The 14,385-nt window shown below is 36.3% G+C and overlaps 1 protein-coding gene across 1 annotated transcript in view; it reads right to left on the bottom strand.

Moving 5' to 3' along the window:
* Positions 1 to 8,725: 8,725 nt before the first annotated feature.
* The window catches only part of LOC135199230 (uncharacterized), a 17,279-nt gene continuing 11,619 nt past the window's right edge, over positions 8,726 to 14,385 (bottom strand). Inside the window, exons 4-5 of the mRNA XM_064227100.1 lie at positions 11,038 to 11,194; positions 8,726 to 8,971 (exon numbers count right to left, since the gene is read on the bottom strand). Coding sequence (XP_064083170.1) covers positions 8,759 to 8,971; positions 11,038 to 11,194 — 370 coding nt within the window. The 3' untranslated portion in view covers positions 8,726 to 8,758. The remainder of the gene's footprint in view (positions 8,972 to 11,037; positions 11,195 to 14,385) is intronic.

The raw sequence follows: 14,385 nt of genomic DNA, 5'->3' as shown, positions 1-14,385 counted from the left end.
TTCTCTCTCTCTCTCTCTAAATGTCTTATTCGTGAGGGACCTGGGGCAACCCGAATAGGATATAAGGTCTGTAAGGTCGGTCTCTCTCTCTCTCTCTCTCTCTCTCTCTCTCTCCCTCTTAGTGGACTTCCCAACATATTAGTCGCTGGGCAGTATTCTCTAAATCTGTCGTGTAGGGTATATTAATTTAATTAATAAATAGAAACGGGCTTCTATGTATGACCAATGGAAAGTTTTATTTCACCAAAAACAGCTACACTTGATGACGATCCAAAAGGTATTAATAACTATTATGCAAAGATTTGCAGAGAACCTCTTAGACTTAGACCAGATGCAATGATAGAACATTTATCAGAGGAATTCCACGGAAAAGATTATGGCAGATGTTACGCAAAATAACGGTCGTTTACTTATAGCAACATTACCCCGTCACAATATTTAGATTCCAAGTTTAAGATATTCTTTTGAGATAAGAAAACATCATTCATTATGACTGAAGAAGAAGAAGAAGAAGAAGAAGAGAGAGAGAGAGAGAGAGAGAGAGAGAGAGAGAGAGAGAGAGAGAGAGAGAGAGAGAGAGAGGCCGCTTCAAGTAATTGATGACAAAAGCCATTGTGATGTTTAAGATGACATCACAATTGAAGCTATGAAATCAGGTTGCTGAACATTATTGTATTCGTCATATTTCCAGTTATAGAAAACAATAGAAAGTGCAGCGATAACACTTAGCACTGACTGGCGACTTCGGGATGATAACAGCAGCAATTCGAGGCTGGTAAAACTTTTGGCTTTTGTTGAAGGGGCCGACTTGGGTCTTGGTCTGGTCGTTTCGTCCTTTTTATTGCTCTTTGTTGTTATTCTTATTTAGTTTTTGCTTTATATCTTAATTTCTTTTAGAGCACGGGGCTGCTTTCACAACTCACTTCGCTCCCGTAGGGGGCTAGTGTCGTCAGTGCACCTTACGGATTGCACTGTAGGCATTACTAAAGGTCCTTAGCAGTGTCCCTTCGTCCACTAGCTGCAACCCCTTTCATTCCTTTTACTGTATCTTTGTTCATATTCTTTTTCTTTCATCTTTTTTTCCTCCATCTTCAAACATTGTTTCATCGTGCAACTGCGAGGCCTTCCGACTGTTACATCTTTAAAACCTTCTTACTAGCCACTTCCCTTTCAGCTTTGAATGACCTCGTGGGACTTAGTGCTTGGCCTCCGGCCTAAATTCTATATTCCAGTTCCAGGTCCAAAAGTAAGTGAAATAACCGAAAGGCGAAGAGCTCTTTGTGGTTAGAAATATACAGAGTTGAAGCTGTTGGCGACATTATGGGTCATTTACTCTAAAAGAAAAAAAAATACTTATTTTAATGATTTCGTATTTAACAACCATAATTGGCGAGCTTTTATTTTATTTATTTATTTATTTATTTTATTTTATTTTATTTTTTTAGGATTTCCGTCAGCTGTAGATCACTGTTGTTATAATCCTGGAGGAGACAATAAACTGCAAAGGAAAGTTCTCTACAATTATAGGTAAAACGTGCCCCCCCCCCCCCCCCCACCCACGCTCTCTCTCTCTCGCTCTCTTCTCTCTCTCAAAACACGTTCCCTCCATGGAATCAAGTTCCTCCTTATCAGTGAGCAAAGTCAATCGTCTGATTCCTCGGGGTCACGAAAGCAACAATCTGCGTTTTTCTCTGCCCTAGATTTAGTTCTTCAAAGTTTTGACACTAATTGTTTCATATACTCAAATTCTAAAAACACTTCAGAAGCTATTGAAAAATTGAACAGTTTTCATTCATTAATTCAAAAAGTTCAGAAGTCGCTTTTTCGTATTTATTGTCTCTTACTGTTGGGTCCCTTCTTGCATTGGGATTCACGGAAACGAGACTACAGACAGGGAAGCAAAAACCCGCACGTAGTCATTATATAAGTCTATCACATTACCGTGATTCATATACATATATCGAGCTACAAATGTCCTTGATAAATTCCCCTCGGTTAAGCATATATGAAAATATATTAATTCCGACGTAGAGCGAATTAGAAATTAAAGGACATTTGTAGTTCGATATATGTCTATGAATCACGGTAATGTGATAGACTTATATAATGACTACGTGCGGGCAAAAGCACTACCACGCCACTGAGAACGAGATTGGTTGATGCAGTCTCCAAGACAAAAAATACCTGCGTGCGAAAGGTATTTCAGGTGGGAGGCGGCATGAACTTATATCTCTTGCGGTGTCGGGGTGGTTTAAGGCTTCGCTGCCAGTCCTAGAATTGGGAGGTCGCTGGTTCGCGCCTGTCATTCGCTTAATAAATTCCCCCTCGGTTAAGCATATATGAAAATATATTAATTCCGACGTAGAGCGAATTAGATATTAAAGGACATTTGTACTTCGATATATGTATATGAATCACGGTAATGTGATAGACATATATATATATATACTATACTCTATACATATATATATATATATATATGTGATATATATACATATATATGTGTATATAAATATATATATATATATATATATATATATATATATATATATATATATATATATATATATATATATGTGTGTGGTGTGTGTGTGTGTGTGTTATATATATATATTATATATATATATATATATATATATATATATATATATATATACATATATATATATATATATATATATATATATATATATATATATAACAAAGAGAAAGAGAGATACGTGTAGATTCTACTAATGCCTTATGTAACTGCAATAATCACAACACCTTCAAAACTTCTCGGTTTCCTTTCATTATTTCAATAATCTTGACACTAAAAAGCCACTGGTGCAAATGGAGGAATATGGAGAAGTTCCGACGTCCGTAGCAGGATCCGAACAAGTGGAATCATGACAAGAAGATATCATGAATAGCAATAATCCCACGACGAATTGTGTGAGAATCATCAGGACATTAATAATGATACTTGTCATCACTGCAATAATCAAAATGATCTTTTGGCTGAAGAGAAATATTGCAACTAGAGGAGAGTGAGCGCGGGAATTATTCACATCGCAGGCGAGGTCACGACTGATTCCACCATTAGACAGGAATGAAGACTGATTAAAGTCGATTTGTCATGGAAAGTATCATGTGGCTAGTTCTATTGATTCCATTTGCTTATGATTTCATGCTTAAGCCCTTTTTTTTTTCTTTCTTTTGCTTAGTAGTTTGAATTTAAGATATGTAAGTTCTTATCTATATGCTGCTGTTTGTCTTACGCAAGTATTGGTAGGAGTCCTCGTAGGTAGTTTACTTAGGTTTAGTCTAGTAAACTACCTATAATTATAATGAAAAAGTTGTTGTTGTTGGATATACAGTTTATGCTTGTCAAGCCTCCATCGTTTTCTTATATGACGAGTCAAAGAAAACGTCAGTGTCACTGAATGGGTTACGAGGATATTTATTTCTTTTGCGACAGCAGGTTTGGGCGCAGTATTTTTCCTTAAAGTACGAATTTTGTTTAGCCTAATCTAGCTCCTTTCAGCATTTTAAACCTTGTCCTGAAAATATCATCTCGGGAATATTTTCACATTCTTCTTGTCCTGCTAAATGGCTGCAATGATATGCAAGCATGACTTTAACTAAGCCAAAAAGGAATCTAGACCCTTTCGGAAACAAATAACAAGAAAATTATGCCTCTAGGTTGAAAATCAATGGCGCCTCAGAATTTGAAGTTGTAAAACTTTACTCACGAGTAAAAGACACCTCAAGTCAAGCCTTTCTTCTTCTTCTTCTTCTTCTTCTTCTCTCTCTCTCTCTCTTTTTTTTTTTTTTTTTTTTAGAAGTTTGGGCAGAATTATAGGAAACGTCTAGTTAAGAATCCAGCTCTTGCATCATAATCAGAATATTTTCTAATTTATCTTATTTGGCACTAGAAATATTAACACTATCTGCCATGAAAAGAGAATTACGAGCAGGTGGAGACTGTTTTCATAATAGAATTTCCACTGGACGATCTCCGTTAGCTTCAGTTGAAAGTTTTTCGTTATTGGCCTGACTTCCTCTATAAGCCGCTTTACAGTTGTTCCTTAGTGGGTTGTTGGTCTCTCCATATTCACAATGCCGTCTCTAATGATATAATTGATATTCTAGCTCAGCAATAATAATAAGGAGAATCAAGAAATAACTATTTTTACATGATAAGTTCCATCCAGCCATATGTAAACAAAATATAGTGACTGCACTAAATAGAGATGAATGACCGAAAACGGGTATCCAGCATTTAAAGGACAAATTCCTGCGGCAGGGTTAGCCCCTCGAACAAAAGGATTGACAAAAATCAAAGAAAAATCCGGAATAAGGAAAAAAAATTCCCATCTTCCATCTTTTGACAGGTGACCCTTGAGTCAATTGGCATTTGAATTGTGAGGAATTCCTCTCACAACGATTTTATTTTCTAATATTTTTTTGTATCCACTTGTTTCCATGCTATTTGTCTTTTATTATAGTTATTAGTGTCTGTCTCATAAGAAATTATTGATTGATTTTCACTGCGTATTGCCGTCTGTCAGGTAATTGACAGATAGGAACTATGTTACTGTATTTGTATTCATGTGAAAACCAAATATATTCGCATGCCCATATATTTTGTAAAGATATGTACGTCTATATTGCATGACATAATAAGGGTGAAAGAACCACATCTATTCGAGAATGACACTCTTAACATTATTTTATCTGATTTTGCTATGTTCTAGTATGTAGTATCTGTGGTGCGCTTAGAACCGAAAAGATGGTTTTACACAAAGACGAAGTCTTTTGACATGAACGTCAGTAGACGTTTTAGTATAATTAATGTTTTAGTTATGATAATTCATTTGTCTTTATATATATGAAATTGCTCTTGGTGAATGTATTGCGCATATGACGTATGGTAAGAGTTGGTATCATTGGGTCTTGTTTGTGCCTCTCGCCATAGAAGCCATTAGTAGAGGTCAAAAGATCGGGAGGGGAAAGGAAGGATAGTAGTTCGCCCCTCTGAACGATCCTTTGCGTGCCCCTCTAGGGGTGTGTATGCGTATTTGCGTAGTACACTGTATGGGCATGATATCGCCCAAAATTGTATTGACACACACCACCAATTAATTCACTACATTTAATAAATATGTTGACGTTGCACACTATTATATTTGGAATTTATTTTTGACAACAAACTTGATAATTATTGTAAAGTTTTTATGTTCATGAAAACCCTGTACGTCAGTTCTACATTCGTGGTAATTGAATAACTTGTCTCTTTTCCCCAACAAAACCCGAATGCAGGACGGAACGAGGAGCTTCTTGGCTCAACTTTTGAGGTGACCTGTTATCTAGTTTGTGTAGTGATGTGTGTGTGTGGATTTAGAAAGGGCGATTGCCCTGATTCTTGAATTTTGTCGTAATTTGTTTCATTTGAGTGCCATTGATTTACAATTCCCCTTGAGTGATTAATTTCATTTGTCACTTATATGTTATTACTCTTTGATATGTTTAACTTTTAGTTATTAAATTAATTTTAACTTTACATTTATCGAATGTGTTTCAATATCCCTCGATTTTATTTCATTTTTCCTATGTTTCAGTTTTGTGGATGGTGAATATGAATTGATCTGACAAACCTTTATTGTGTTCATTTTTTAAAGTTATGCAAATAACTTTTAGAAACGAGATAACACAGCGGTCCTCTAAGGTATGAAAATCAACCCGTGAGCACTCGCAACATTTAGAGAGAGAGAGGTACGTACCTCTCGTCGTATCTCGTGTAGCGATTTATGATCTGAGTTCATGTCTACAAGGACTGCTCAGTAAGTGAAAGTACCTAATTGTGCTACAATTCATTAATGATATTGGTGTGTTATCCTCGTTAATAATGATTTGGGTTGAGAGATATCTCCCCGTAATTTAGAAACAGCAAAGGGAGTTTTGTGGAGTTGTTATGTAAGGCTTCTAGCGGTTTTTGACCAAGTAACAACGTTAAGCATATAATACAGTCCACTATAAGTCCATCTTTTTCGCCGCATGAATGCTTGCATGATGAGTCATTTTATTAACTCGCCATTTGCTCGCTAAGTTCAAGTTATTTTCTAACTGTTTAGGTTCCGTAATAAATGGTGTCATTCTTTGATTCACTAGACATACTACTTGTCTTCATTTTGAGTAAATACTCTGCTACCTTAATGTCCTCTGATTGCAAACAAAATCACATACTACCTATAGTTATTTTCTAAATAAAAGTTTCTCCGAGTAATGACTTTTGAAGAGTGATCAAATCTATTAGGATTTAGCTTAAAACAATAAAAATAAGAAAAAAAAACGTTATAGACAGTTCACAAGAAACTAACTTACTTGCAATTTCACTCGGTCTTGATGACCCAATTTCAAATTTTTTATTGCCAATACAAAAAGTAACTTGGCCAATTAATCAACGAAATTAAGAGCACCCGAATAAAAACTAAGTAGCTTATTGAGCATTATCAAGGAAAAGGTGTTCATAACACACACGCAATATATATATATATATATATATATATATATATATATATATATATATATAGATAGTATATAAAATATATATGTGTGTGTGTGTGTGTGTGTGTGTGTGTGTGTGTGTGTGTGTTATGTAATTATGCAAATCCAGTGAAGTTCAACATATTTATTGCATTTTCGTCTAGACACACAACACATTAATAGGAATTTTAATAGAGAATCCTCACATAAAACCACAATTGTTTCCTTTTCTTGAGAAGGGCCTTCTAATGATGTGTTTATAGGCACCTCTGTATCCATTTGCGTGTCCGGTGAGATGTCAATACTTTTTTTTTCGCTTTTAATGAGACTAATAATAATAATTACCATTATTCGGTAGATATATCTATTCATATGGAACAAGCCCATAGGGGACATTGACCTGAAATTCAGGCTTCCAAAGAATATGGTGTTGGTGAGAAGTAAACGTCAATCATTTCAGGTTGCAAATCTCTCGCTGGGAAAACCGAAGATTTGGGAGACATTTGAGACTGAGATCGAATAACAACTTCGCTTTTCTTATTTGCCAAAGATTTCCTAGCGCCTCAGTGGCGTGGTTGGTATGGGTTGGCGTCCCACCTCGGTGATCGCGATTTCGATTCTCGGCCATTCCATTGAGGAGTGAGAGATGTGTATTTCTGGTGATAGAAGTTCACTCTCAACGTGGTCCGGAAGTCACATAAAGCCGTTTGTCCGGTTGCTGAATAACCGCTGGTTCCGTGCAACGGAAAAACACCATACAAACAAACAAACAAATAAACAACAAAGTCCTTCCTCAGCCTAATTAAGAACGTTGTGATGGAGTGGGACATATTACAAGGAAATATTTCGCCTGAAAATAGATTGAATTGAATTGAAATTACTGAATATAGAATGTAGGCCAAATTCCGAGCAATGGGACCTTTGAGGTCATTCAGCACTAAATCACAAAATTGGCAGTAAAAGGTTTGAAAGGTGTAACATCAGGAAAACCTCAAAACAAGCAACGTTATGAATCAAGTGTTAAAAAAGGGTGGAAAGTAAGATGGAGGAAAGAAAATATGAACGGAAGTACGGTAAAATGAATGAAAGGGGTTGTACCTAGGGGCCGAAGGCCCGTTGCAAAGAACCTTAAGTAATGCCTACAGTGCGCTGCATGGGGTGCACTGACGGCACTACAGTGACCTGAAATTAGATGCTGACGTTTGATAACCTCCTCCTTGAGGACTAGACCAGCTGCCAGTGGAACGCCAGACCAGCTCCGTTTCTCTCCACAACACGACTTCCTCGGAGAAGAGAGGAGGATAGAGCGCTGGTTCAAAGTAACCAACAAGTCTATCATCGTTAGCTTCCAGAAGAACTCTGCAGTAGATGATGCATCTTTGTGCTTTAAAGAATCAGCACTGAGAGATCAGTCAATCAATTATCCGATTCTAAACCATCTCAAATATTGATGTGATTCTTCCTCGAAATTCATGTTAGGATTTTCATCTTAGAAACAGAAATAATCAAGTAAAAAAGGCCAGGCAATCGAGTTTTCTGTACAGCGTATAACACTGTATGAAAATCTCAGCCACGGTCCATGAAACTTTCAGCCACTGCCGTGTGGTGGCCTGTGCTGTTGATACCTATAGTGGTGCGACACGCACGGGCATGGCTAACTTTAACCTGAAGTAAAATAAAAACTGCTGAGACTTAAGGGCTACAGTTTGGTATGTCCAACAATTGGAGATGGATGATCAACATACCAATTTGCAGCCCTCTAGTTCTAGTAGTTTTTAAGCTCTGAGGGCAGACAGAAAACGTGAGGACAGAGAGACAAAGCCATCTCAATCATTTTCTTTTACAGAAAACTAAAATCGGCTGATTAACATTTTCCAGATCTCTTCATACAACTTCCTTACTCGTAAAGCAAAAGTGATTGCCAGGGGAATTTAATATCACTTAACTACATATCATTCATAGAATGTTAAAATTGAAGTTGTGTAAACTTTCCTACTGAAGCAAAACTAGACATCATTCGGTATTTTGGGCAGAAGAAGAAGAACAAAATCCTATGGCTTTCCTACTCAGTTTATACAATGTTTCTAGAAATTTCTCATAAAGGGCATTGAAAAAAATTCAACTTTATTTTTTTTTTTTATTCTGGAAATCGCCATGAATTGTGTCCTTTTATCTTGTAACATTTTCAGAGAGAAGAAAAAGAAGATAATTTTGACTATATATTGATATTTCAAGGCCTCTTCATGGCGTACACCTCCACCTCCAGCAACCCCAAGTAAGTAGTGCCCGGTGGAACCTTCTGGATGCTGAGATATCTTCCAAGGACCCCTCGTGAGTGGCAGGCCAGGTACTCATTAGACAATGTGTAAGGACCGGTGTATCTGGCCAGCAAGGCATAGGACGAGAAGTCCCCCGTTGTCAGATTGTCCCTGCCAAGGCGGATCTGGAAGGAACGATTAGGTCAGTCTTCACTGGGAAAGGATTTTCCATTAAACATCATTGTTATCATCTCCATATTCTTCTTCTACGGAAAACTTTCTAAGGAACTACTGTAGTTTGCATCGTAATATCAGATGCAAACACCTCTACAAAGTGTCATAGATTTTATGTATCAAGTGTAACCGTTCTAGAGTAGTTATTAAAAAATTTCACACTTATACTTCAAGCATTTGTACCTGAGTTAATATATCGTTAATAAACACAAACATGTAAATCTTGTCACATAAACACAAACCAGGGGTGTAGCATACCCCATTTTTTTATCAAGAAAAAACCAACTTGCGTTCAAAATTTTTTATTTCTGAAAAGTCAACAAAAAGTTCAATCCTTACTCATTCTTTTAATGATTAAACATCCTTGAATAACTGAATTTTTCTAGTACTAAACATTAATAAAACAAAAATATTGAAAATTCATTTTTTTCCTGACAAATCCAAAATAAAAATTTGCCATAAATGCAATTTCAATAATAAACAAACAGGCTTCCTGCCATGGCGAGGTGGGTCCTCTCGCCTTCCCCTCACCAGCCCTCAGCTCCCTGGCACCACATCTCACTGTATCACAGACTGACAAAAAATGGTCAAAATTTAACAGAAAAATTACACTATTTTGACTTTATGTTATGTTATCAGTTATTCCTCCTCTAAATACATCCTAATTGATGCTTAGAGTATGTATTACAGATTTATGATAATATAGATATTATATATTATATAATATATATATATATATAAATAATATATATATATATATTATATATATATATATAAATATATATAATATATATATATATATATATTATATGATAAATTATATATATGTTTTACAATATGATTTAGATAATATATATATATATATATATATATATATATATATATATATATATATATATATATATATATATATATAATATATATATATATATATATATATATATATATATATAAATATATATATATGTATATATATATAAATATAATAATATATAATAATATAATAATAATAATATACAAAAGAATAATATAATCTAATCTAATAATATAATATAATATAATATAATATAATAATATATATAATATAATATAATATGTGTGTGTGTGTATGACCTAAAAACACATACATGGAGTACCATGCACCCCATTATCTCTCCACCCCATTATCTCTCCAAAACGCATACTCGGGGTGGTATGCACCCTAAATAGAATTATACTAAAACACTTACATGGGGTGTGCTGCACCAAAAAAAAAAAATAACAACAACAACAATAGGAGCACAGGACACTCACATACCCACCCTCCTAGGGCAACCTCTAGATTAAACCGACAGTGACCGGTGAAGTGCTGGCAGTTGCCAATTTTTTTTTTTTTTTTTTTGTGGGGTGTACAGAACCCCATGTTTGTGTTTAAGGGTTAACACTGATCTATAATCTACCTTTTTATAACTGCAGTATCAAGAAATCTTAACTATCATAACTCATTTCAGTCACATGACTTACTATCTGGAAAAGAATAGTGTGGAAGAGGGCGGGGGGGGGATGGGGGGGGGGGGGGGGGGGGGGGTGGTTTAAGACATCACTGGCAGCATAGTGGGGTGGGGTTTGGAAGGGGATGACATGTAAATTGAAACAATGAAATGCCAAGTATTCTGTCTCATTGATTCACTCCCTCGCGGCTGTAAATTTGTTCGTATGATCATCACCTTTTCTTGATTTAAAAGCAAACATATTTATATATACATACCATATATATATATATATATATATATTATATATATATATATATATATATATATATATATGTGTAGTGTGTGTGGTGTGTGTGTGTGTAGTGTGTGTGCATTGGCATTGCATCCATAAATTTGTGTATATATTTTTCCAACTTTCACATATTCAGTCACAAAGAGGCTTTTAAGCATAAATAATTCACTATCTCTCGACAGAAGGAAATCCATCCTAACCATGAATCGAACCCACGCTGTGATTTGGTAGAAAGAAAGAGACTTATCTCTACCTCAATGTTGTTGAACTGGTTGCCATTAGGAAGGATCCTGACCAGGGATACGTTCCGGACTTCTCCCAAATCGACTGTCCAGAAAGGGTTTACTTGACCCTCAGAGTGGTATAAGGTTGTTATGTTTCCGTCGACTGCATTTTCTTTTACATGGTTCCTGTCGGTAAAAAGAAATATATTTCTACTATATATATATATATATATATATATATATATATATATATATATATATATATATATATACACTTGACCCTCAGAGTGGTATAAGGTTGTTATGTATATATATACTTGACCCTCAGAGTGGTATAAGGTTGTTATGTTTCCGTCGACTGCATTTTCTTTTACATGGTTCCTGTCGGTAAAAAGAAATATATTTCTATACTTATATATATATATATATATATATATATATATATATATATATATATATATATATATATATATATATATATATATATATATATATATAGTCAAAATCAGCAGGAGGTCACTCGGCAGTCACACTAAGTAGATGAAGGCAGGCAGGAACACACAGGAATTTGACATTACGGCATTCATTCCGACGTTTCGCAGTACATTATTGCATAATCAAGGAATTCTAAAATAGATGTAAATAAGATCATTTTTAAAAAACTTTTTAAAAGATTACAAAATTAAAAACAATAATTATCTATAAGTCAATTTAAAAGGAGACCATATTTAAAACACACAATAAGTTAAGTTAAAACACAAGTTACATAAACTTAAAAAAAAAAACTATGAAATTGAACATTAATGTACAAGGATTTAAATTAATAATAATAATAATAATAATAATAATAATAATAATAATCATAATAATAATAAATAATAAAATTAAAATAATAATAATAATAATAATAACAGTAATAATAATAAAAATGTGGCGCCGTGGCAGAGTGGGTTATGTCGTCAATCGACGGGTTAAGCATCATTGGGGCTGGTCAGTTGTTGGATGGGTGACCGCTCTCCTCGGCGTTGATTCCTTGGGAAAGGATCTTTACCATAATTTCCTCAGTCTACTCAGCTGTAAATGAGTACCTATCCCTGATGGGGTAGGGTCCAGCTATGGGTTAAATAGCAAAACTCAGCAATGATGGAAAGAAATGAAGGAATAAACGACAACGACGCAAATGGAACCTCTGGCAACAGAGGAGCTTCGTCCGGCAGCCAGGTATTCAACCCAATTGAAGGGGAAGGCGGTCAGGTACTTGGAGGTCGTCCTCCAGCAACTGACTACCACAACGACAGTAACCAACTAACCAACCGCCTGAGATTGGAGCTACAGAAGCAAACCCAAGGAAGAAATGGATAGAGAAGAAAATAAGGAAATATAGATGCTACATCAGAAGCAACCCGACGGAGAGAGGATATAGAAGAAGGTTGGTCAATATCTGGAATGAGAGGAATAACACCACCCAAACAGAGCAGAGGCTGGCAGACCAAGTAAGGAACATAAAGAAAAAGAACTGGCTCTCCCCAACAGAAAGAGAAGAACTGGAAAGGGAAATGTCACACGACAACGAAGTACACGAAGACGAACTGAGAGACGATGCCACAGAAGATGACAGGGATGATGAGGTATCAAACAACGACACACGAAGAAACACCGACGAAGTAACAGAGAGGACAGAATGGGTAGAAAAGATTAGACAATGGATGGAGCCAGATACAGAGAGAACAAAGATCCCCTCCACGAAAGCCTACAACGCCAAGAAATTAAGGCAGAAAACAAGTGAGGTCAATGAAATAATGGGCATAATACACACCACCAGTATCACAGAAACAAATAACTTGGCATATGCAGGACCAAGATTAGTAGCAGAACTGATGGGGATACGAACACCAACACCACCAGCACAACCAACCCAACAGAAACCAAAACAGCAACCCCCTTGGAAAAGGCGCCTGGAAAAGCAAATCATGGTGATGAGATCTGACTTGAGTAAACTGAGAGAGATGGCAGAAAAAAGGCTAAGAAGCAAGAAAACAAGGGAGGAACTGAACGAGAAATACAAAGTACAAGAGAGGGGATTAAACAACACAATAGAAGATGTAAAACAGAGGCTTAAGGCCAAAGTACATAAGATCCAACGGTACATGAACAGGAATAAGGGATACCAACAGAACAAACTATTCGGAACTAACTAGAAAAGACTATACAGCCAACTAAGAGGGGATGACAACCACCAAGAAATTCCTGAAGCGGAACCAAGTAAGAGACTCTGGAAAAACATATGGAGCAATCCGGTATCACACAGCAAACATGCAACATGGCTCCAGGAAGTCAAGGAAGAAGAAACAGGGAGAATAAAGCAAAGATTCACAGAGATCACGACAGACACAGTCAGACACCAACTAAAGAAAATGCCAAACTGGCAAGCCCCAGGTCCTGATGAAGCCCATGGATACTGGCTCAAAAACTTCAAGGCCCTACACCTACGCATAGCAGAACAACTCCAGCATTGTATCTCAAATCACCATGCACCCAAATGGATGACCACAGGAAGGACATCATTAGTACAAAAAGACAAGAGTAAGGGAAATATAGCCAGTAACTACAGGCCTATCACCTGTGGAAGTTACTAACAGGTATCATCAGTGAAAGGCTATACAACTACCTAGAGGAGACAAACACCATCCCCCACCAACAGAAAGGCTGCAGAAGGAAGTGTAGGGGCACAAAAGACCAGCTCCTGATAGACAAAATTGTAATGAAGAACAGTAGTAGAAGGAAAACCAACCTAAGCATGGTATGGATAGACTATAAGAAAACCTTCGACATGATACCACACACATGGCTAATAGAATGCCTGAAAATATATGGGCCAGAGGAAAACACCATCAGCTTCCTCAAAAATACAATGCGCAACTGGAATACAATACTTACAAGCTCTGGAATAAGTCTAGCAGAGGTTAATATCAGGAGAGGGATCTTCCAGGGCGACTCACTGTCCCCACTACTCTTCTTAGTAGCCATGATTCCCATAACAAAAGTACTACAGAAGATGGATGCCAGGTACCAACTCAAGAAAAGAGGCAACAGAATTAACCATCTGATGTTCATGGACGACATCAAGCTGTATGGTAGGAGCATCAAGGAAATAGATACCCTAATCCAGACTGTAAGGATTGTATCTGGGGACATCAGGTTGGAGTTTGGAATAGAAAAATGCGCCTTAGTCAACATACAAAAGGGCAAAGTAACAAGAACTGAAGGGATAAAGCTACCAGATGGGAGCAACATCAAACACATAGATGAGACTGGATACAAATACCTGGGAATAATGGAAGGAGGGGATATAAAACACCAAGAGATGAAGGACACGG

The sequence above is a fragment of the Macrobrachium nipponense genome, chromosome 25 (assembly GCF_015104395.2).
Source record: "Macrobrachium nipponense isolate FS-2020 chromosome 25, ASM1510439v2, whole genome shotgun sequence".
NCBI classification, from domain to species: domain Eukaryota; kingdom Metazoa; phylum Arthropoda; class Malacostraca; order Decapoda; family Palaemonidae; genus Macrobrachium; species Macrobrachium nipponense.
The sequence above is the reverse complement of the archived record's forward strand: the minus strand, read 5'-3'. Positions and strand labels throughout refer to the sequence as shown.